Source organism: Petromyzon marinus, chromosome 52 (genome assembly GCF_048934315.1).
Source record: "Petromyzon marinus isolate PM22_M1 ecotype Great Lakes invasive population chromosome 52, UKy_Petmar_22M1.pri1.0, whole genome shotgun sequence".
NCBI lineage: Eukaryota > Metazoa > Chordata > Hyperoartia > Petromyzontiformes > Petromyzontidae > Petromyzon > Petromyzon marinus.
The window spans coordinates 1,362,699-1,388,035 of NC_133718.1; the positions used below are offsets into that span (position 1 = coordinate 1,362,699).

Genomic DNA, 25,337 nt, shown 5'->3' on the forward strand with positions numbered 1-25,337 from the left:
TTCGCGCGGGGGGGGGTCGTGAAGTCGCGGGCGGCCATCTTGCGTAGGGGAGACGCCGCGGCTTGACGGGTGGAGAGGGGGTGACGTCATTTCCGTTGTAGCATCGCCCCCCCTCTCCGCTTACAATACCCCCCCCACACTCCCACCCCCATGACGTCGCCTCCCTGACTACCATGGCCGCTGTCGCCTCACCTCTCGAAGCAAGCGCGTCACTCATCAAGCGTTTCACGCAAATTATTTACTAAAACGGATTTGCAAAGGGAGATTTTTAAAAAAAAATTTAAACGACATCACAACAATGTGAATATCTTTTAGACGCTTTATTGTTGCACAAACAAAAAAAAACACCCAATCTGTTGGCAGGCACCGCTTTGGGGTCCCTGGGGTGGGTGTGTTGGGTGACGCCGACTCGCATCGTGAGCGACTCGGCGAGGCCTCCGCCTCTCAGCGACTTCCCAGTTGGACTCCCGGGGTAAGGGTTCGCGAGGGTCCGCGAGTCTCACTTCCCTCAAAACACCCCTCCGCGCTCGAACATCATTACCGCAAATTAACCGACTCCCAATTCACCTCTCTGAATGTTGCATTCGAGGCGCTACGGAGAGGCGCCTCGCACGAGCTATCATTCATTCGCGCTGCATCATTCGCGCTATGCCTGGTTGGGGCCACTCTGATGCCTGCGGCGTTCCGCAAGCGATCCCGGCCAGAGGAATGTGGAGTTACCGCTGGCGTGGATTAAGGAACTATTGTGTAGAATGGGTGCTGCCCCGGAAGCGCGGTCTTTTTAGTCGAGGGATAATATGCTGTTGGAACAATCAGGAGTTGAATTTAATGAGTGTATTATTATAAACAGCAGCAGCATTACTAGCACTTATCAGTACGACATATCTGACGATATCATCATCATCAGTGATGTATCATCGGCTTCTTAAAATATTTCTCAATTCGATCGTGCCGTTTGTGGCTGGTCGCATGGCGTATTGGGGCCTTCGGGCCTGTGCTCGGCAAATAAACAAACCCCAGCATCATCACCAGCATCGTCTTCTTGATCAGTCACTCGGGCATCACGGCTATCGTGGTCCTTTGTTAAACGTTATTATACTTTGCCTGTGGATGTCAGAGCTCCCGTCACAGGAACGTGGAACTTCCACCGCGCGATAAATACCAGTTGTGCGGGCAATGGTCGGGCTGCTCAGCGCGTTGTGTGCGTTCGGCAGTGGTTTGTCCACGATACAGGAGGTTGTTGTGTTGGGGGGTCGATATTGTGTCGCGAAAGCCTACGTGTTAAACTGACGGTGCTTTTGTGTTGTTAAGACTACCGCGGGTGTGTGTCACGGGGCTGGCTCCCGAGTGCAATCCTTGTGGGGGGGGGGGGGTCATCCATCACCAGCAGAGACAACAGCGGGGTCGTCGTGAACCTGAGCAGTCATCGGAATCGCGTTGGCTCAGTGGCCAGTGCCGAACCAGCTCACAGCTGAGACGCGCCTGGGTTTTAATCACCGGGTTCCTGCCACCCACGATTGGACCGGCCCTCTCGTGTCTTAGGCAGTCGAGGGTCTCTTTCCCCGGCGCTCTTAATGATTCGCACAGAGACCCCCAGGTTTAAAGACACCCCTAGTCTCACATAGAGACCCACAGGCTCGATTGGCGACCCACTGATACATATATAGGACCCATATTTTGACATCGAGGCCCGTTGTTTCACATATAAATCCTTAGTTTCACATGTAAGTCCATAGACTCGCATAGACTTGCATAGAGACGCATAGACTCGCAGAGACCCATAGGCTCGCATATAAATCCATAGTTTCACAAAGAGGTCCATAGACTCACATAAAGACCCATTTATTTACATAGAGACCCCTAGACTTACATAGGTTTGGCATAGAAACCCATAGAATCACAGGAACCCATAAGTCTCACCGAGGTCAACAGTCTCACATAGAGACGTATAGAGTCGCGTAGAAAGCCATAGACTCACAGAGACCCAATGTCTCACATAGATACGTATAGAGTCGCGTAGAAAGCCATAGACTCACAGAGACCCATAGTCTCACATAAAGTCCCACAGGCTCTGAGACCAATTTGTGGTTCTCAATTCAGCCTCCCATCACCAATGACTGCATACAAAAATGACGTCATCACGTGAAATTTGGTTTCTGCGCTTAATTATAAATATCGGTTTGGCTGTCATGTAACGTGGATATCTGTCAGCCCCGTGATGTGTGATTAAGAGGTCGCTTGAAAAGATTTTGGGAAGCATTTTGCGTCATCTTCTTCCGTGGGCCATTCTCTTAACGCAGGGGGCGATGCATTGGCCTCTGAGAGCATTCTGATTGGTTGGTTTAGCCTCATGACATCATGCTGATTGCACCCTCGGGATAGAATTTCGAGACAAAGACAAACTATATAATCATGAACAGTATTTCTTATATTCTTGGTTCTTTCGGTGAAGTCACGTAGATGGGAAACAATAAAATAAAAAAATATATATAAAACAATAAAATTCTCACGACGTTTCGACTGCAACACAAGCAATCATCATCAGGTGTGAAAACCACAGCAGGAAAATTTGAAAAAGTGGCGTTTTTTGTTAACGTTAGCACCACGGAGAGCGATTTGACAGTTTCTTCAGATGGACGAGTCCATCTATGTTCGGAAAAGAGGAGGGGGGAGACGAAAATAATGGATGCGGTCTGAAAGCCACTGTAAGCGTGAACAATCAATTAAGAACCGAAATGGTTTATCAAATCCTTCCAATGATTGCTAAGCCAGAATCCATCTTCTCGGTTGAAATTGTCTCTGTGTTTGTATATGTGGATAGCCTCATGAACGAATCTCTCATGGTAGCCAGATGGCTTGCAGAGAACCTCTGTCTTGGAGAAGTCAATGTCATGTGAGCCTTCTACGTGGTGACTTTACCGAAAGAACCAAGAATATGAATCCCTGCAGTCGTCACGAAAGCTTTAAATCAAAATTTAAGTATTCTATAAGAAGGTAAAGTATAAGCTAGCATTGTTGGCCTTAGACCAAACATCCGGACTGCACTCATTAGTTACTAGATGCTAAGCCTGGATGTATGTACAAGGTGCTTCAAAAGAATGTTAACACTTCTAAGAATTTGCAACAATACCAAAAGAAATGTTCCTCCGGGCTCTGGAGACCACCTGGAGAAGATTCCAGGCACGTGTTGACAATGATGGCGAACAAGTGGAGAATCATTGAATTTTTGAAGCTATTAAAATTACATTTGTTATCATGTTACAGTGTATTATCCATTCTTTTTCCATTAAAAACGATAGTCCCATATAAGTTTACATTTATTTTAAGCACCCTGTATTTATCTTGAACTTCTTTCACACCGTACATAGCCAACCATGCTAATCGGAGATGCGAGGCAATGTCCCTGCAAGGTTGAAGACCGTGCATAGTTAAGTGCTGTACTATACTTCTATGCTCCTGCCTTCACCAACCCGCGTGGTGACTTATGGTCGTATAATCCCCCACGGTCCGCAAAGCGTGGCAGGGCCCTCACCCAGCAGTGGATTGACACCAGGGCTGTGGATGTCGATGGGCACTTTGGTAAAAGAGACGATGGGAGGGAGATTTAATGGACGATCGGCTGGATCGATACCCCGGAAATTGTCAGTTAATTGATATTTAGCAGTGAAATTTTTTGTGCTTATTTCTTAATGCAGGACCACGCACCACACTTTTCGGAAGTTTCTAGACCCGCCTCTGGAAGAAGATAAACGTTTACCCTGTAATAATGGTAGCTTTACAAACTCCCCTTTCGCCTCCCTTCCCCATCATTAACTCCATCCCTCTCTTTCCCAACCTCCCTACCAATTCATCATCGTGCTTACTCATCATTAGCCACTCATTGTTTATTTCATGCATCGTCGTCATTCACGTAACTACCACCCTTCTAATCAACTCATCTCATCGCACCATGCTCTTCTGCCTTACAAACAGTTCCAGTAAAACCTTGGATTGCGAGTAACTTGGTCTGCGAGTGTTTTGCAAGACGAGCAAAAATGTTAAATAAATATTAATTTGATAAACGAGCGAGGTCTTGCAATGCGAGTAGTACGTATACGCTTTGTCTGCCGAGCGTCACGTGATCACAACTGATGTACGAGTACTTTGATATACGAGTGCTTTGGATTACAAACAACGTTTCCGGAACGAATTATGCTCGCAATCCAAGGTTTTACACTGTACAAGGTTTTACTGTACATTCTTTGTTCAGCGCCTTGGTCGATGTGCTATTTGAATACAAATGAGATTATCTAACGATGAGAGGAAACGGTCACTCGCATCGAATGTGTCTCCGGGGCGAACGCCACTTTGCCGCAAGCGTGGCACACCGCAGCAGCTTCTCCCTCGTCTGCTCTCACCCATCTAGGGCCTGGCCCAGGCTGCGGTCGGCAGGGAGGCGATGCCAAAGAAGTTCTCCACCGAGAACACCAAGGCGGCGGCGGCCCGCGTCCGCAAGGAGGAGGCCAAGGCGGTCGCCACGGCCAAGAAGCAGAAGGAGGTGGAGGATGCCCTCTGGGTGGAGGATGACAAGAACGTGCTCAAGAAGGAGCAGCGCAAGGTGCGTGCCGCGGGGTGACGCGCCGCTGTGTTTCACGGTGCCCCATTGCCATTGTCGCGCGGTCGGATTCGTCGAAGCGTGATAGGTTGGCGGCAGCTTCGGGGAGGCCTACATCCAACAGTGGATCGATGGTGGCCGACGATGACGATGAAATGACATGTATTCCACCTTTTTTACGTCGCGACTTTGTGCTTCGGTGTACTTAAAATGTGGGTTTTTGGCGAGATGCATTCAATTTATTTCAGCAGGAAGGGCCCCAATTAGCTGCTCAGGCTCTGCTTCATGGTCGTCCTGGGGTTTACTTAAAAGTTAATCCCCAAAGTAGTCGACTGGATGTAAGCCAGCCAGACGAGCCTTGATGGGAACGGGCCGTGCGCCAGAGAGGCTCTCTGGAGCTCTCCCGAGCGGCGATTGTGAGCAACCAATTGTAGGAGACTTGCACCTTTAGCCGTTGCCATATGCTGGGGCCCCTAGCGATGCGTCGGTTCAAAGTGGATTCTCGCGTGAGGTGGCCAGGTGACTCGGGGCGGGGGGGGGTGCCAGAATTGTCTCTACTCAGAATCCTCTTTGAACCAAGGCAGCCACCTGCGGTCTTGCTAACTCTTTCGGGTCTCCAAACTATCAAAAAGTCACCGGGTATCGCTGGACGGACTTTCTGCAGTTTTCAGAAATGTTACGAGACAATTAACCGTGTATTAAACGTAATCCACCGACACGGGATTCATAATCCAAACCTGAGTCCGCTACTAGATCTTTGTAATGTCCACGGCCCAGAAAGTCTCTGAATTGTTTTCGCTTTGACATTTTGGTCACGGGGAAACTCAGAAAGTCGCTTACTATAGCGACAGCATCGTTGAGTTGGCAACACGACGGGTCGCCTGTGATTAAAACCGAGTTGGCAAATGTAGTGAGCCTACAGTTTCCGCTGTGCTTGCAATTGACACACGAAGGCACACTTCTGTCGTGACTCTGCAGTCGGTCACCATTACCATTCCTCCTGATCGTGTCTTCGTACCATAGTTGTTAGTCTTTATTCTTTATCTCGGTCCGTTCTGTGTTTATAGCACGATCTTTATAAGAAATGTAAAGAACTCTCCGGAAATAATTTGTTTTGAGGGCAGCGAAATCTGCTTTGGCCTTCTCTTGTATGTTCGCAGGAACCACCGAGCTATATGTAGTCGTTAAGATCTAGTTTATATCTGATTCGTTGTTGCTGTGATGTCGTGAGACATGTTTCAGAAAGCGGGGTCAGGCGACACGGTTCTTCTTACTTCCTGGATTTTATCCTGACTTCCTGGATCTTGTCCTGAAGATGCTTGACGTAGTTTCTAGCGAAATTCAACGTATCTGATCAATAAACCTGGTTACGAGAGTTGCTCTTCAGCTTCAACAGTGAGTTGAAACGGTAACTATCGGCGTGCTTTGTTGAACGCTTGTATTCGTGACAATTTAATTTGTTTTGCTGTGTCGGGTGGTGGAGGGTCTTGTAACAAATTTGGCCGGATCATTATGTGGCCTAGCCTCAAAAAATCTTATTTCGAATTGTAGCATTTGCTGCGAAAACCCACAGCAACGTATGACGTTACTTCGAGGATTTCACTTTTGAAGATGCTGAGGGCTTTAAAGCCGACGTGGCGATGACGCTGATTACATTTGCGGCTGGACAGTATTCAGGGTGGCTCGTGGAAACCGCGCGACCGCTCGCCGCGATGAATCGGCGACCTCCCTTGGAGTGGCCCTCGTTACGGGACGCTTGGAGCCGCACCCCTGCGGGTGTAACCAAAACAACTAATAACCCCCCCTTCCCCCCGCACCGCGGAACGCGCAGGTGGAGCGCGAGAAGAAGCGGTTGGAGCAGTTGGAGCGCAAGAAGGAGGCCCAGCGGCTGTTGGACGAGGAGCAGGCCAGCCTGAAGGGCCGCGCCGCCAAGCAGGCGGCCGCGGCGGCGGCGGCGGCGGCGGCGGCGGCGGGCGGCGGCGGCGGCGGCAAAGTGACGCGAGCGCAGATCGGCGAGGCGCTCAAGCGCGAGCAGGAGGAGCGCACCAACGGCTCGGACGGCGAAGGTGAAGGCTGCCCGCTGCGACGGCGACGCTTGGCGCCCTTGGTCAATTTGGACCCGTGAGGCCACCACACCAAGGCCTTGCTCCTTCATGAATGACATCGGCGGCTGGACGCCTGTGGAAAAAGGAGCTTTAACGCTCGTCGAATTCCTCCCGTATGAATAACGATTCCGATTCTGTAATGAGCAGGAGATTTTAAACATCCACTGTGATGCAGGCGGCGCGTAGTCGTTCATGGTTGATACAACAAAGTATTCATAAGGGGAGCTGTCAGATTTGAACCGCTACTGCTGGGCCACATCGCTGCCCTATACCAATTTATAATGCTGAACTGAATTGTCACGTGGGAGCGAAACGTCAGACATCATGCCGAACAACACGCGTGATAACGATCATGATGATGCCAGATGGAGGTCGCCGGATGGCTCGGGAGGTCAAATCGTTGAGCTTGCACCGTCAGTTATCAGTGAGTTGATGGTACGAGCCTGGTCACCCACCCATATTGTACATAGATACTCAGACTTCGTAGAGGCCCCGTAGACTGACAGAGAGACACATAGGCACACATAGGCTGAGTTGTGATTAAATCGGGTTCTAAAGAGTGGTGATTTAATTGGTGTCAGCCCGGTTACCAGTGACTTGTGCAGATACCAAAAGGCTGGTGCAGAGAATCGACCCGTAGACTTCCATACGACCCATACACTTTTAATGCAACTCACAGACTTACAGAGAGGCCTATCGTTTAACAGAAATCACAGGCTAGCATATTAACCCATATTGCCACACAGACTGAAATCGATTTCTCAGTTGTACTTGATGGTCTTGGCCTGGCCGCTGATGCCTACAAAGACACACGGCACTTAAGTTGCCCATATTCCAGCTTTGAGAATTTAACATCAGGTTGGCTGTCGTGCAACTGATGGCAGTGCAACAAATATTGCCATCAGTTGCAGTCGTGGATTTGAAAAGTTTCTTGAGAAAACGTCTCGCTGAAGGTGAGTAGGGGTAAAGCTAGAAGGCAAATTATAATTTGCATGATCTCATCAGCTAATGCCTGCGTGTGCTGACCTGCACGGACTACCAATACCGCTCGAAATGAGTTTTATTGTCCCTGTATGTACGGATGTATGTACGGATGTACGTATGTTGAACCCCTTTTGCACCGTACGTAGCCAACCATGCTGATCGGAGGTGCAGTAACAAATGTCATTTTATTCACTGTATGATTCATAAATCAACCATACCATTTAACCTGGAGCATCCTTGCAAATAAGACCCAAGTTTCATATTATTTTAACAGAATATAAAAAAATATCATTACTTCCCGGTAAAATACAGTTTGTTTAACACGTAGGTTTTCGTGACCAAAATCTTCCATAGTCGAGGTTTTTTGGTTTAGATCGCGTACTCAGATTGTAAATGTTGTGGCTTGGCTCTCCAACACACCGGTGTGCTGTACTAGTGAAGAATTGGCTGCGTCGGGTGGTGGCGGGTTTAACAACACATTTACGTGATCTAACCGAGGAAACCTCGATTATGGAAAACACAGTAGTACTACAAGGGATGTTGCTGCGGTGTCACGGTTAGCGCACTGGACGTTCTCCGGTCGATTCGGGAATCAATTTAGAGGTCGCCGTTTCGATTCCATCTCCCGGCCCGGCAGCACTAACAATGGGGCAGGTTTCTTAAATTCCCCCACCCCCCACCCCCCCCCCCCAATCATCATCCTCACCGCCTCGGTCCACTCAGCAGTCTGATTGGGTTCACCCACGGTCAATTGGCAGGTTGGCGAGTGTGGTGGGGTAAAGCATGGGTACGCCCACCTCTTACAGGACGCCCGGTCAGCGTGCAATATTAGCCCAAATCCCAAATACTGAAACTAAACTGTTATTTTACCAGGCAAGGCACACTGAGCTATGTAGCTCTTTTTCACACGTGACCTGGCGACAAGTGATAGCTCTACGTCGTGGCTTATCAGCAGCCAAATATTCTAAAGGCAGCAGCCAAATGCGGTTGGAAAAACCGGAGGACCTTGATCAAAAATCCACGCCACCATGGGGAGAGAGAGATAGAGAGAGACATGCAATCTCCAAATATACAGCAGTCGTCAGGGTCGGGATTGAATCCACGACCTCCTGCATATCAGGCGAGGTAGTTAACATCTTGCCACCGCGGCGCCCTCGAGTGCTCCCTCTAGCGGAGAGGCCCCCTTCCGCCAGCAGTCGCGTGAGCGATCGAGAACACTTGCAGGGCTGCGCCTTTAACCTTTTGAGCCGAGCAACGTGGGCGAACACACCATACCATGCCGTGCCCTAGCGCCCCCACCACCGCTGTGTCGTTTGAACGTCTCGCGCGTGCCAAGCGGAGCGGTCGTTAACAACAACAATAACAACAACAACAACAATCGCAACAGAATCGTTGACCCGGCAACTCGACACTTGAGAAACGGGAGAGGGGGAGAGCGTGTGGGGAGGCTTGGGGGGGGGGGGAGCTACGCGATTTCTGAAACCCGGTTACCGGTTTGGCGGTGTTGCGTTGCCGTTGGAACGACGGCCGTTTTGCCCGAGCCGCCCGCGGTGCCGACGCTCGCCTTCCCCCATTCAGGCGGCGTCGCGGGCAAGGCGGTGACTCAAGCCGACCAACCGCTGGAGGAGAACATCAACCGGCTGGTGGCTGCCGACGACGCGGTGGAAGCCCGGTCCGTGGACGACGCCATCGCGGCCCTCAGGTACGTCGCTCCGCTGCTGGCCTGTTCTTCGGGTCGTGATGGGTTCGATCCCGACCCTGACGCCTGCTGCTGTATATTTGGAGTTTGCGTGTCTCTCTCTCTCTCATCATCATCACGGTGGCTAGGAGATGTTAACTACTTCGCCTGGTATACAGGAGGTCGTGGGTTCGATCCCGACCCTGACGCCTGCTGCTGTATATTTGGAGTTTGCGTGTCTCGCTTACTGTGGTCGCGTGGATTTTTCTCCGGGTCCTCCGGTTTTTCCCTCCGCATGTGAGATATTTGGCTGCTATAAATTCCCACGTGATAAGCGGCCGCTTCGTCGAGCTATCATTTTGTGGCCAGGTCGCTTCTGAAAAAGAGCTACACATAGCTCAGTGGGGGCTTACCTGGTAAAATAAAAAGATGTAGTTTTAGTGTCTCTCCAGCCCCCTCGGTTTCGTTTGTTCACGTTCGTTTCCCCGCGAGGAAAGCCTCACGGAGTCTCTCTTACTTCAGGAGGGTCCTGCAGTAGGGGGCGGCACATAAAACTCCACTCACTCTGGAGAACAAGGGTAGAACACACAAACTCCACTCACTCTGGAGAACAGGGGGAGATCATACAAACTCCACTCACTCACTCTGTAGAACAAGGGGAGATCATACAAACTCCACTCACTCACTCTGTAGAACAGGGGGAGATCATACAAACTCCACTCACTCACTCTGTAGAACAGGGGGAGATCATACAAACTCCACTCACTCTCACTCTGTAGAACAGGGGGAGATCATACAAACTCCACTCACTCACTCTGCAGAACAGGGGTAGATCATACAAACTCCACTCACTCTCACTCTGTAGGACAGGGGGAGATCATACAAACTCCACTCACTCACTTTGCAGAACAGGGGGAGATCATACAAACTCCTCTCACTCTGCAGAACAGGGGGAGATCATACAAACTCCACTCACTCACTCTGTAGAACAGGGGGAGATCATACAAACTCCACTCACTCACTCTGTAGAACAGGGGTAGATCATACAAACTCCACTGACTCTCACTCTGTAGGACAGGGGGAGATCATACAAACTCCACTCACTCACTTTGCAGAACAGGGGGAGATCATACAAACTCCTCTCACTCTGCAGAACAGGGGGAGATCATACAAACTCCACTCACTCACTCTGTAGAACAGGGGGAGATCATACAAACTCCACTCACTCTCACTCTGTAGAACAGGGGGAGATCATACAAACTCCACTCACTCACTCTGCAGAACAGGGGTAGATCATACAAACTCCACTCACTCTCACTCTGTAGGACAGGGGGAGATCATACAAACTCCACTCACTCACTTTGCAGAACAGGGGGAGATCATACAAACTCCTCTCACTCTGCAGAACAGGGGGAGATCATACAAACTCCACTCACTCACTCTGTAGAACAGGGGGAGATCATACAAACTCCACTCACTCACTTTGCAGAACAGGGGGAGATCATACAAACTCCTCTCACTCTGCAGAACAGGGGGAGATCATACAAACTCCACTCACTCACTCTGTAGAACAGGGGGAGATCATACAAACTCCACTCACTCTCACTCTGTAGAACAGGGGGAGATCATACAAACTCCACTCACTCTGTAGGACAGGGGGAGATCATACAAACTCCACTCACTCACTTTGCAGAACAGGGGGAGATCATACAAACTCCTCTCACTCTGCAGAACAGGGGGAGATCATACAAACTCCACTCACTCACTCTGTAGAACAGGGGGAGATCATACAAACTCCACTCACTCTCACTCTGTAGAACAGGGGGAGATCATACAAACTCCACTCACTCACTCTGCAGAACAGGGGTAGATCATACAAACTCCACTCACTCTCACTCTGTAGGACAGGGGGAGATCATACAAACTCCACTCACTCACTTTGCAGAACAGGGGGAGATCATACAAACTCCTCTCACTCTGCAGAACAGGGGGAGATCATACAAACTCCACTCACTCACTCTGTAGAACAGGGGGAGATCATACAAACTCCACTCACTCTCACTCTGTAGAACAGGGGGAGATCATACAAACTCCACTCACTCACTTTGCAGAACAGGGGGAGATCATACAAACTCCTCTCACTCTGCAGAACAGGGGGAGATCATACAAACTCCACTCACTCACTCTGTAGAACAGGGGGAGATCATACAAACTCCACTCACTCTCACTCTGTAGAACAGGGGGAGATCATACAAACTCCACTCAACTGTAGGACAGGGGGAGATCATACAAACTCCACTCACTCACTTTGCAGAACAGGGGGAGATCATACAAACTCCTCTCACTCTGCAGAACAGGGGGAGATCATACAAACTCCACTCACTCTCACTCTGTAGGACAGGGGTAGAACATACAAACTCCACCCACTCACTCTGTAGAACAGGGGGAGATCATACAAACTCCACTCACTCTCACTCTGTAGAACAGGGGGAGATCACACAAACTCTACTCACTCACTCTGCAAAACAGGGGGAGATCATACAAACTCCACTCACTCTCACTCTGTAGAACAGGAGGAGATCATACAAACTCCACTCACTCTGCAGAACAGGTGTAGAACATACGAACTCCACTCACTCAGTCTGCAGTACAGGGGGAGATCATACAAACTCCACTCACTCTGTAGAACAGGGGGAGATCATACAAACTCCACTTACACTCTGCAGAACAGGGAGAGATCATACAAACTCCACTCACTCTGCAGAACAGGTGGAGATCAGACAAACTCCACTCACTCACTCTGCAGAACAGGGGGAGATCACACAAACTCCACTCACTCACTCTGTAGAACAGGGGGAGATCATACAAACTCCACTCACTCACTCTGTAGGACATCGGGAGATCATACAAACTCCACTCACTCACTCTGCAGAACAGAGGGAGAACACGCAAACTCCACTCACTCTCGCTCTGTAGAACAGGGGGAGAACACACAAACTCCACTCACTCTCACTCTGCAGAACAAGGGGAGAACACGCAAACTCCACTCACTCACTCTGTAGAACAGGGGGAGAACACACAAACTCTACTCACACTCTGTAGAACAGGGGGAGATCACACAAACTCTACTCACTCACTCTGTAGAACAGGGGGAGAACACACAAACGCCAAAGACGAAGACCTGCACAGACTGCCAGCCCTGGCATTTCTTGCTGAGCGGCACAAGTGTTACCTCTGCACGCCCATTCGTAATTATAATGATTTATTGCTGCGATTGTTATTTATTTATTAATGATACGGCGCCCTTCACGCCAGGGCGTTTTGAGAGCCTCAACAATGCAATAATAAAGAGTTTATTCAGTAAAAATGTTATTTAATCTGTTGCATTTGCCGAAAGGAAATGAGATGGCACACGGAAGCCCGAGCCCCACAAACGAGTGGTGGGAGTCACGTGACGTTCGTTCTGCTGACGTGGCAATGTGACCGCAAAAGGTCAACGGTTATTCATAATATTGGTCGCGAAAGCCCTACAAGGTGTTAAATGTAACAGTGCTGTTTGTTGCTGGCCGCTCGGTGTTTGTCGGACAGATGGAATTCCCTCCCATCATCTCTTTCCCCCAATTATTATCAATAACCTCGCCCGGATTGAACAGCTTGTGTACGGTTCGTATGTATGTTTGTGAGGTGCTCGCTCATAGCACTTGGGCCACCGGCACGTTACAGGCCAGACGCGGGAGCTTTGGGTTAGGGTTAGGGTGTTTGTACCCCAACCCGTTCCAACCCTCATTGACTTGGCCAGAGTGGAGACGGTTCGCTTGCCAGCGGTCATGTGTCTCGTGAATATGTATGCACTGTGCGCTGAACTTCATACACCACCACACGCAGGTAGCCAACCTGGATAGTCGGGGGTGAGGGAGGGAGGGAGGGGAGGCAGAAATTGAGGGGGAAGTGTGTGGAGAGTGGAGGGGAAGGGAGCAGGCGGGGGCAGAGGAAGAGAGGCTACTGCAGACAAGGGAGAGAGACGGATGAGGGAGCGTGGGAACCGGGGGGGAGATGAGATGAAGGGGGAAGGTGGAGAGAGAAGAATGTGTGAGGTTCCCAGGTTTAATGTCTGTCGTTGGAGGGGCGCGGTGGGGTCTTGATAGCTCCCGTACGGACGCTCGAGTGTGAAGTTGTCGCGTCGCCGTCGGGGTGACGTCTCCCTGGAGAGAGCGACGGTAGCCGCCCGCGTCGATCGGACGGTCGAGCGCCCGGAACGTGTCCGACGGTGGCCAAACGGGAAACGGGCAAAACGACGTCAAGCACGGCGAGCGAGCGCCTCGCCTCGCCTCGCCCCTCCCCCCCCACCCCTCCCTCATCATCTCTCGATGACGTCGCAACGTCGGCTCGTCAAATGTCGACGGTGCACCGCCGCTCTTCGCGGACAAACCGCACGTCCGGGCGGGGAATCGATCCGTGCGTGCGTGCGTGGATTTTCTACCTCGTTACCACCGCCCCGCCCGTTGCATTCCCACGGCGTCGTGGGGTTCGTGACGTCGCACGGCGAAATGAATTTCACGCTCGCGTGACCATCGCGGCGGCCCGGTCGCTCGTTGCCACCGCACGGCGAATGCGGCGACGCCGAGCGTTGATTCCTGGCCGCGGCCCGCGTCGGTGGCGAGCGATGTGTGAACTACTTTTGAGTTCCCTCAAGTCGCCTCTCACGGTCGTGCGTTCACCGCTGCTTGCGGAGGTTCGCGGTTCGAATCCGGCGGCAGCGCTGCGTAATACGGAGACTGCCAGCGCTGGAATTTGCGGTTCAGTCCTGCGTCTGACTTAGATTTGTGTGCGTGTGTGGGGAGCGGTGGCGCGGTGGTTAGCACGTTGCGCTACGAACCCAGTTGCCAGCGTTGGATTCCCGCTCACGACCAGCATGGGTGACGATTATCTGAACCGGTCCTGGGACTCCCCTAGGTCGACTCGGCCTCAAATGTGTGCCCGGTGCGGTGTGTATAAACTTGGCCACGAAGGAGTCGAAGACGCCCGGGCGTGGAGCTGGCCACCCACCGCCTCGTGTGCCGCGTCAGCCGTCATAGGTGCCACTCGCTAACAGCACTTGCCCCAACAGTCTGTTAAAATCTATAGGGGATCTTTGTCTTTGCAGCCGTTGTTGAATCCCCTTTGTGGGGCAGCTTGTGGCTTTGCTGCACGTGGTCTGTAAACTCCACGTTCTGTGGAGGCAGCAGCTAGAACCCGAACACAAGTTGTGAAACTCCCCTTCCCCTGGGCTTCAAGGAGGTGACAATTACCCTGGCTCGCCAGGAGAAGTTGGTGCAGCAAGTGGGGACTCATCTGCATCTGCGTCCATCTGTACGGGTATAGAACGTAAAGACGACGTCAAAGGTCCCCCGTATAGCCTGAACAGACTGTTGGGGCAAGTGCTTTTAGCGAGCACCTACGAAGGCCGACACGCCATACGAGAGGGGGTGGGTGTCTAGCACCACGCCTGACCACCTTTGTCATTTTGAGGCTGAGTCGACCTAGTGGAGGCCCAGGACCAGTTCAGATAGTCGCCACTGGGTGTTGGCCGTGAGTGCTAATCGAACCCGGGTCGCCAGGTTCATAGCGCAGCGTAGCGCTAACCGCCCCTCCCACCCACCCACCTCGTCCCTCACGTACGTGTACTCTCACTAATTGGCCACTAGCACCTAAATGTATTCTAAATGTACGTACGTTGAGCGTCTTTCGCGATGTACGTAGCCAACCGTGCCAGTCGGGGGTGCGGATAAATATCTGGAGGAGGGGGAAAGTAGCGCCAGGGCGCTCTCTGGATGCCGCCGCTGCTACCGCCGCTGCTACCGCCGCTGCTACCGCCGCTGCTACCGCCGCTGCTACCGCCGCTGCTACCGCCGCTGCTACCGCCGCTGCTACCGCCTTCCCGCCCCTCCGTGCTCCCTGCCGGCACCGTCCAGTCGCTCTCCGTCTCTGCGAGAGCTGAGCGAAACACTGTGTCGCGAAAAAATGAGAATAGTTTTTTTTATTATTATTATCCTTTCCGGCAATAAAGCAGCTGTCACTTTGATGCTTGCATTGTCTTTGCACCGTTCGCCTTTAGGCGTTGTGTCCTCTGGTCTAGCACTGGTGAGACGACGCTGTCTCTGGTGTAGGCCAATCAGTTTCAAAGACAATGGCGTATATTGTTATCAGAGCGTGCTTGTTTGCACGTGTTTGCCACAAGTACTGTGTGTGCTTAATGTTGTCTTTTTGATGTTTGAACATCTTAACACAACTCCCGTTGTATTGCCAAAAGGGGGTGAAACCTTTTAGTATATAAATATATAAACATTAATATATTTATATATTTTTAATCATTTTTGATACCGGCATAAAGGTCCCACGGATAGGAACCAAAACTGATTCTGATTTTCTTTGGTTCTTTCGGTAAAGTCACGTAGAATGAGAATAAAATCATCAATTAATAAACCCCTTTGTCAAGGTGCCTCACTTCTCTAAAAGAGCTTAAAAGACGCTACAAATCTTAACGTTCATTGAAGCTCTGTCGTCCCGACAGGTCTGTTCCTTTCACCTGAAGAAGGCCACTTGTGTTGTGACCGAAACGTCGTGCGAATTTTATTGTGTTATTTAATTTTATTAATTGATTATTTTATTCTCATTCTACGTGACTTGACCGAAAGAACCAAAGAAGATCAATCCTCGCAGTCACGAAAGCTTTAAACTGATTCCTATTTTTCATCATTTTTGATGCTGGCAAAAAAAATGTCCCAGGGATGTGACTGTGCTCCAAGTTGACGTGACGGGGTTGTTTTTTTTACACACCCGGATGGCAATCCGGGTGATGTTCTGCACTGCTGGTGGCGACGGGGCTCTGACTCGCTATTAGCCCCTCGAGCGCACGAGGACTCCCCCTATAAAAGTGAACGATGTCAGGCCATTTGAAGTGAGTGTTAGGGGTTATTGCATAATTAACTTTTTTTTTTAATACACGGGTAGATTGAAGAGCTTTATTGCCAGATAAAAGCCATTTGCTCCAGGAGTCTTAAAAAAAAAAGCACAGACAGCAAAACATTCGGATACGTAAGTGAATAATAATTGCACTTAATGAATAAATACAAACACCTCGTATACAGGAGAGCTTGGTACTGGAATGTGTTTATTAATTTAAAACACCACAAACAAATGATGACTCTGACAGCGTCTATAAAGCAAGGGTTAATGAGCTGTGCCACGAACCTGGCAACCGCGGTTTCATTCCCGGCATGGCTAACAACATTTCTTGTCTCTGTTTGTGTGTGCGTGTGTGTGTGCGCGTGCACGTGTGTGCGCGCGTGTGTGCGCGCATGTTTTTGTATGTTTGTGTGTGCGTGTGTGCGCGCGTGTGTTTGTGTGTGCGTGTTTGTGTGTGCGTGTGTGTGTGTGCGTTTGTGTGTGCGCGTGTGTGTTTGTGTGTGCGCGTGTGTTTGTGTGTGTGTGTTTGTGTGTGCGTGTTTGTGTGTGCGTGTTTGTGTGTTTGTGTGTGTGCGCGTGTGTTTGTGTGTGTGTGTGTGCGTGTTTGTGTGTGCGTGTGTTTGTGTGTGTGTGTTTGCGTGTTTGTGTGTGCGTGTTTGTGTGTGTGTGTGTTTGTGTGTGTGTGTTTGTGTGTGTGTGTTTGTGTGTGTGTGTTTGTGTGTGTGTGTGTGTGTTTGTGTGTGTGTGTTTGTGTGTGTGTGTGCGTGTTTGTGTGTGCGTGTGTTTGTGTGTGTGTTTGCGTGTTTGTGTGTGCGTGTTTGTGTGTGTGTGTTTGTGTGTGTGTGTTTGTGTGTGTTTGTGTGTGTGTGCGTGTGTGTGCGTGTGTGTTTGTTTGTGTGTGTGTTTGCGTGTTTGTGTGTGCGTGTTTGTGTGTGTGTGTTTGTGTGTGCGTGTTTGTGTGTGTTTGTGTGTGTGTGTGTTTGTGTGTGTGTGTGTTTGTGTGTGTGTGTGTTTGTGTGTGTGTGTGTTTGTGTGTGTGTGTGTTTGTGTGTGTGTGTGTGTGTGCGTGTTTGTGTGTGTGTGTGTGTTTGTGTGTGTTTGTGTGTGTGTGTGTTTGTGTGTTTGTGTGTGTGTTTGTGTGTGTGTTTGTGTGTGTGTGTGTGTTTGTGTGTGTGTGCGTGTGTGCTCGCAGCACCAAGGAGAACGTCGACCACCACCCCGAGCGGAGGATGAAGGCGGCGTACACGGCCTACGAGGAGCTGCACCTGCCCCGGCTGAAGAAGGAAAACCCCAACATGCGGCTGTCCCAGCTGAAGCAGGTGCTCAAGAAAGACTGGATGCGCTCGCCGGAGAACCCCATGAACCAGAAGCACGCCGCGTACAACGTCAAGGCATAAGTTGGACCCCCCGACCCTCCCCCATTCCCCTATCCCACCCCCGAGTCTCCCCCCGCACCTCCAGAACCGTCGTATCGTCGCCGTGTCTGCGGGGTTGGGGCCCGAGCGCCTCTCTCTTCTCTCTCTTCTCTCTCTTCTCTCTCTTCTCTCTCTCTCCGCGGCCCCAACGCGCAGCCCCCGGCGAGGAATGAAGCTCCCGGCACGTGGGGGGGGGGGGGGGGGGGCGAGCGGAACGCGCGCCGAGAGCTCGACTGCGGCGTGAGAAACGCCGCGCCGGTCAGGGTACCGGCGTTGGACCCGGGGAGTTCCCAGCCCCTGGGGGTTTGGGTCATCACGTCCCTGGGCCACGACTTAAATTGCTGTTAAAATCGGCTGGGGAGACTAACGACGGGAAGATGTAACACCCCACCCCTACCCCCCACCCCCACCCCAAAATAAATCGACGCTTTCTGTCTGACAAGTTGGGTCGATTATCGGGCGGTTTGGTCATCGGCTAACGATAACAAGAACGGCCATCAATCAGCCACCACCATCATCGTCGTCGGTGTCGTCATCATCATCCACCTATCGATCCACTGCTAGATGAAGCGTTGAACGCCACCCCACACTGTCACCGTCCCTCGTACACAACACACAGTGCCCCACCTCCAATCTTGATTTGAAGCTTTCGTAACTGCAGGAATTACTCTCTGGTTCTCTCGGTAAAGTCGCGTCTATGTTGTGCGTCTCGCTCTGTGTCTGTGTGTTGTCTCTCTCTGCTTGTGTGTCTGTCTGTGTGTCTCCGTGTCTGTGTTTTGTCTCTCAAGTTTAGCAATCTTTGTAAGAACGTACTCAACCAGGTGAGGTGCTGACTGTTGTGTTGGCCGACTCTCTGTGTTGTGTTGTATTTATAAGTTCACTCGGTTTGTTTTCTACCTGATGACGGTTGCTTGTGTTGCGATCGAAACGTCGTATTCTATTATTTAATTTATTTATTTTCTACATGACTTTACCGAAAGAATACCTCCATTCTTCTCCGTGCTCTGCTACCTCTCCCCTCTCATCTCACTCCACTCCCCTCCACTCACTCTCCTACCTCTCCCCTCTCATCTCACTCCACTCTCCTCCACGCACTCTCCTACCTCTCCCCTCTCATCTCACTCCACTCCCCTCCACTCACTCTCCTACCTCTCCCCTCTCATCTCACTCCACTCTCCTCCACGCACTCTCCTACCTCTCCCCTCTCATCTCACTCCACTCCCCTCCACTCACTCTCCTACCTCTTCCTCTCATCTCACTCCACTCCCCTCCACTCATTCTCCTACCTCTCCCCTCTCATCTCGCTCTGCTCCCCCCCACCCACTCCCCTACCTCTCCCCTTTCATCTCACTCCACTCCCCTCCACCCACTCTCCTACCTCTCCCTCTCATCTCACTCCACTCCCCTCCACTCATTCTCCTACCTCTCCCCTCTCATCTCACTCCACTCCCCACCACTCACTCTCCTGCCTCTCCCTCTCATCTCGCTCTACTCCCCCCCCCACGCACTGTCCCACGTCAATAGAATTAAAGTCGGGTTGGGCAAGTTCCTAGCGCAGCGGCTTGCAGACCACTGCAGCACCACCATCCCCATCAGCTCACGTTCGCGCCGCGTTACAGCGGCTCATGGCTTAGGAGGAGGGGGGGGGCTGCGTCTTGCGTGAAGCGACGTCTGGACTCCTACGCCCAGGTTGCGAGATTCAAGTCCGCCTTGGCTCACACTCCAGCCCCTGCCTGTCGCGTTGGGGGTTGCGAGTCGCAGGCCGCTCGCACGACGGTGGGGCGGGGTGGGGGGGGAGCTGGTGGGGCGGGGTAGGGGGGGGGGAGCTGGTGGGGCGGGGTGGGGGGGGGGTAGGGGGGGAGCTGGTGGGGCGGGGTAGGGGGGGGGGAGCTGGTGGGGCGGGGTAGGGGGGGGAGCTGGTGGGGCGGGGGGGGAGCTGGTGGGGTAGGGGGGGGGGGAGCTGGTGGGGCGGGGTGTGGGGGGGGGGAGCTGGTGGTGCGGGGGGGGAGCTGGTGGGGTAGGGGGGGGCTGGTGGGGCGGGGTAGGGGGGGTAGCTGGTGGGGTGGGGTAGGGGGGGGGGAGCTGGTGGGGCGGGGGGGGGAAGCTGGTGGGGTAGGGGGAGGGCTGGTGGGGCGGGGTAGGGGGTGGGGGGAGCTGGTGGGGCGGGGGGGAGCTGATGGGGCAGGGGGGGGGAGCTGGTGGGGCGGAGTAGGGGGGGGGAGCTGGTGGGGCGGGGTAGGGGGGTGATGATCTTACAACGACAGTCAGAGATTAGAATCTAAAACTGTTTTTATTTTACCAGGTGGTAAGGCCCATTGAGCTCCGTAGCCCTTTGTCGGACACGACCTGGCCACAAATGAGAGCTCTACAAGAAGTGGCTTATCGCGTGGAAATTCACGGCAGCCAAATGCTCCGAAAGCGCGTTGCTAAATCCTGTCGCCCGATCCTGCAGGGCTTTGCCGTCATTTCCGAGCGGAGGAGCTTTCTCCAAATTCGAGCAGCTTCTCCCCGCCGCAGGTTTTGCGGCGGCCGTTCTCAGAGATGCTTGTCGATTTGTTTTATTTAAAGAAAATTTAAGGAACGAAAAATGTGTTCCCAACGACGCAAGCTGATGGTGCGTTTTTTTTTTTCTCTCTCCCTTTCACTGCCGGCCCCTGGTCTTGGTGCCTCCCAGGGAAATTGTGCCGGTTTTTATTTTATTTTATTTTTATTCTCCCTTTGTGAAAGCTTTCTGTCGGATAAGCCAAGCGTGGCACGTACGGACACCGCCCATCGTCTTGATTCCCTTTTCATTGGACTTGGCACTTTCGTAAATGGCGGTTGCAACAATGCCGTGGCGTTTGTAATATTTGATATTATTTCTTAGCTGCCAACGCCCGCCAAAGGACGTGCACTACTTTGCACAATCACTGGCTCGCCAAATTTACGCCTTCATGTTTCAATTGCTCAAGGTTGTCGTGGTTGGGTGGCTCTGGGGGGGGGGGGTGGGGGAGGTGATGGGGCGGGGGGGGGGGGTTGGTGGGTGGTTCTAGACACGCTGGGTTCAGCCGCCCGGCCAGGCTCCGTCAACAAGCACAGCGAGCTTCCTGGCCTCGGGTGACCGATGACTGCACGTAAGATCATCTTTGATTGGATCCTGGGTCCAGGTGCACCACTGCGCAGCAGCCTCCCAGGCTGCGCGATCCTCAAACACGAAAAGCTCTTTGCCAACGTCGGCGAGACCACAACACGCGTGCTGGCGGCGATGGCGATGATGGCGATGGCGGTCATAATAAAAACACGACGAAAGCCCCGTGCTGGTTACACGCCGCTTCTGCCTCGGCTGTGTTTGTGTTGCGCTGACGGCCGCGGATTTACTGTGACCCCCCTCCCTCCCCGGTGCTCGTGTTTCGTGCAGCGAGTAGGGGGTCGTGGTGTCTCTGGTGGTGTCGGTTTTTTTTCTTATTCGGGCGAAAGGCCCCCCATTGATCAATTGCTCTGGGGCCATCTCCTCGTGTCGTCTTTCTCCATGGCCCTCTCGTTCCGTGCCTCTTCCCTCGTCACATCCACGCTCCTTCCAGACCTGTAAACTTACGTGGAGACCTATGGGCCGGTAGGCAGACCTGCGTGCAGATCTGGAGGCTTACATAAAGACCTGTATCGTCTTACATAGAGACCTGTAGACTTCATAATAATGTTTTTTTGGGTTAGATCGCGTTCTTATGAATGTGTCGCAACCCTGCACTATCGGACATAGCCAATCAGTAAAAAATGTCACGTTAGCAAAACGCCAATTACAGTGGTTACTTCTTCAGCCCACCGGTGTGTTTGTGAAGAGTGAATCCACAACATTTAGAGTGTGGATTCACTCTTCAAACACACCGGTGGGCTGAAGAAGTAACCAATCGGCGGACTCTTTCGTTCTTTCGGTAAAGTCATGTAGGTAGAAAAATAATCTATCACGACGTATAGATCGCGACACAAGCAATCGTCATCAGGTGGGACAACCACAGCAAGAAAAAACTGCTGAAGTAGGCGAGAGATCTACCGTGGCACGAGGTTATATCGTAGGCCTCGGCAGTAGGGGGCGGGAGAGAGAAGGGAAGGAGGCGTAGCAGAAAGTTGACCCCGCAGCAGCACCCGGGTCACTGGAGAAAAGTGGATCACCGCGGCAACAATGAAGAGGTCGGCTGTAGGGGTGGAGAAAAAAAATAACCAATTGGCGTTTTATAGTCTTGGTTCTTTCGCTAAAGTCACGGAGAAGGGAAACAATAAAATAATAAAAATATAAAACAATAAAATTATCACGACGTTTCGACTGCAACACAAGCAATCATCATCAGGTGTGAAAACCACAGCAAGAAAATTTGAAGTGGCGGTTATTTTTGTAACGTTAGCACCACGGAGCCAGTGAACTCAAGCACGTACACCAAGCTCTTAAGGCTAATGGTTACTCCGACTACACAATCCGCAAAGCTATCACTCCAACCATGAAGAAGGACCCTCTTGAGGAGCCTTTCAAAACCATCACTTTACCCTACATTGCGGGGATCACAAAAAAGATCTCCAAAATCTTGAATAAACACAAGATCCAGGTTCGATTCAACACATTACATAAAATTCGTGATCTGGTTCCGTCTGTAAAATGTGATTCCTGGCGTCTACAAACTAAGTTGCCTCTGTGGTAGTTACATTGGAGAAACCAAACGACATGTCTCGGACCGCATTCGTGAACACAAAGCAGACCTAAAACACGGTAGGACCAACACCTCGGCCGTGGCAGATCACTGTTATAATTCAGAAGGCTCACATGACATTGACTTCTCCAAGACAGGTTCTTTGCAAGCCATCTGGCTTCCATGAGAGATTCGTTCATGAGGCTATCCACATATACAAACACAGACAATTTCAACCGAGAAGATGGATTCTGGCTTAGCAATCATTGGAAGGATTTGATAAACCATTGCGGGTCTTAATTGATTGTTCACGCTTATGGTGGCTTTCAGACCGCATCCATTATTTTCGTCTCCCCCCTCCTCTTTTCCGAACATAGATGGACTCGTCCATTTGAATAACTGCCAAATTGCTCTCCGTGGTGCTAACGTTAACAAAAAAACGCCAATTTTTTCAAAATTTCTTGCTGTGGTTTTCACACCTGATGATGATTGCTTGTGTTGCAGTCGAAACGTGATAATTTTATTGTTTTATATTTTTATTATTTTATTGTTTCCCTTCTACGTGACTTTACCGAAAGAACCAAGACTATGAATCCCTGCAGTCATGAAAGCTTTGAATCAAAATTTTAATTGGCGTTTTGTTAATCTGACATTTTTTACTGATTGGCCGTGTCAGGTGGTGGAGGGTTGCGACACAATTATACTTAACGCGATCTAACCCAAAAACCATTGATGAATAATACTGGTCGCGAAAGTCTACGCGTTAGACTGACCTCTCGACTTGCATAGAGACAGGCTTGTATACAGGCCTATAGGTTTGCATACAGAACTGAAGACTTACATAGAGCCCTATAGGCTTACATGAAGACCTCTAGACTTGCATAGAGACATAAGCTTGCGCACAGACCGATAGACTTATGTTAGTTAAGAAAGTGCTGTACATTTATAAACGTGCAACTATATATACACTCAGGTTTACATGCACACCTACAGACTGAAGTCATGTCAGTCTGGGTCTCTACGCAACACATAGAGACCCATAGACTTGTGTCTTCGGAGCCAAAGTCCCATTACTGAATGGGAACCATCCCTCTCTCACCCCTACAAAGGCAAAGATCCCCCGTATAGCCGAAACAGGCTCTTGGGGCAAGTGTTTTTCGCTAGCACCGGCACGGCACACGAGGGGGTGGGTGGCCAGCACCACGCCCGGCCGCCTTTGTCTCCCCAGTGACCATGACTACACATCCCACTCGGTACTCATTTGAGGCCGAGTCAACCTAGGGGAGTTTCCAGGACCGATTCAGATAATCGTCGTTGGTGTTGGACATGAGCGAGAATCGAACCCGGGTTGCCGGGTTCGTAGCGCAGTGCGATAACCACTCAACCACTGCTCCCCACGTCCCTGCCATCACCTCTCTTCTATCGTATCTCTCCCCCTCATCTCTCCCCTCTCATCTCTCACCATTCTCCATCTTGCCGCAATTCTTGATCATCCTGTCTCCATCTAAGCTCCCTGCTGTCCACTGTTCTCTCTCTCATCTCCCTCGCGCTCTCTCCCTCCATCCCCCTCCTCTCTTTATCTCTTCTTGCCCGCATCTCTCTCCCTTCACTCCCGCCTGTCCCCTCTCACCGCTCTGACCTCCCAGGCACCCTCTCCTCTACACCTCTCTCGCCTGCTCCATCTCTCCTTCCCTCTCATCGCCGTCTGCTGCCCCCTCCCCATCTACACCCGTCCCTCGTGGTTTATTTTATATTTTGAGTTTAGGATTTGGAGTCTCGGAGGTTGAGTTTATTTCGAGGGCTTCTAACCCTGCCCCCCTCCGCCCGTGCTCCATCTGCATGGGATACGTGGAGGGTTCATCGCCAGTTTAAAAAAAAAAAGACAAAAACATTCTGTGAATCACAGTTTATTTCGGGCGCCAGATCGAGTCGGTGTGATGTCAATCTTCCACTGGAACCCTCCACCACCCGACAGAGCCCAAGTCAAATTGTCACGTGGGCTAGCATGCGGGCGTCACGGTGGCTATGAGATGTTAACTACCTCGCCTGGTGTACAGCAGGTCGTGGGTTCGATCCCGACCCTGACTGTATATTTGGAGTCCCCATTGTCTCTCCAATGCTGACGTTTAAACACTGGCACCAGGTTGCTCATTTAAGGCTGAGTCGACCTAGAGGAGGGGGTTCTACTCCGGACCGAATCAGATATATTAATCTCCAATGCTGGCTGTGAGTGGGAATCGAACTCGGGTCACGTTAAGGATTGTGGGGAAGTTCACTACCTACTGCGCCACCGCTCCCCATATGTGTGTGTGTATATATACACATACAAAAAAAACACATCACCCGTATCGCCTTTACAGACTTTTGGGGAAAGAGCTGTTAGCGAGCACCTATGAAGGCCGGTACAGTACACGAGGAAATGGGTGGCCAGAACCACGCCCGCCCGCCTTTGTCTCCCCAGTGGCGATGTTTACACACCACACCAGGTTCTCATTTGAGGCTGAGTCAACTTACGGGAGGCCCAGAACCGGTTCAGATAATCATCACTGGTTGTCCGGGTCGCTAATGTCCGTTGCGCAGTGCACAAACCGCTACCCTACCGCTCCCCACGTACACAGATACAGGAATGAACATTCGACGCAAATAATTGAACGAATTGGAAACTCGGCTTCTGTGGTTTTTGTGCCAAAGTCACTCCTGCACGCGTACTCCTGTTGAGATTCGGTGCCGCGGTGGCCAGATGTTAACTACCTCGCCTGGTGTACAGGAGGTCGTGGGTTCGATCCCGACCCTGACGCCTGCTGCTGTATATTTAGAGTTTGTGTCTCATCATCATCATCATCACGGTGGCTAGGAGATGTTAACTACCTCGCCTGGTATACAGGAGGTCGTGGGTTCGATCTCGACCCTGACGCCTGCTGATGTATATTTAGAGTTTGTGTGTCTCCTCTCTCATCATCA

At 51.3% G+C, this 25,337-nt stretch overlaps 1 protein-coding gene across 1 annotated transcript; it reads left to right on the forward strand.

The window, feature by feature from the left end:
* The first annotated feature begins 167 nt into the window (after positions 1-167).
* Positions 168-18,163, forward strand: CCDC124 (coiled-coil domain containing 124). Its single transcript, XM_076075106.1, has 5 exons — positions 168-470; positions 4,405-4,597; positions 6,426-6,660; positions 9,262-9,385; positions 17,499-18,163. The coding sequence occupies exons 2-5, from the start codon at positions 4,439-4,441 to the stop codon at positions 17,701-17,703; spliced, it is 723 nt and encodes a 240-aa protein (XP_075931221.1). The 5' UTR covers positions 168-470; positions 4,405-4,438; the 3' UTR covers positions 17,704-18,163.
* Positions 18,164-25,337: the final 7,174 nt, after the last annotated feature.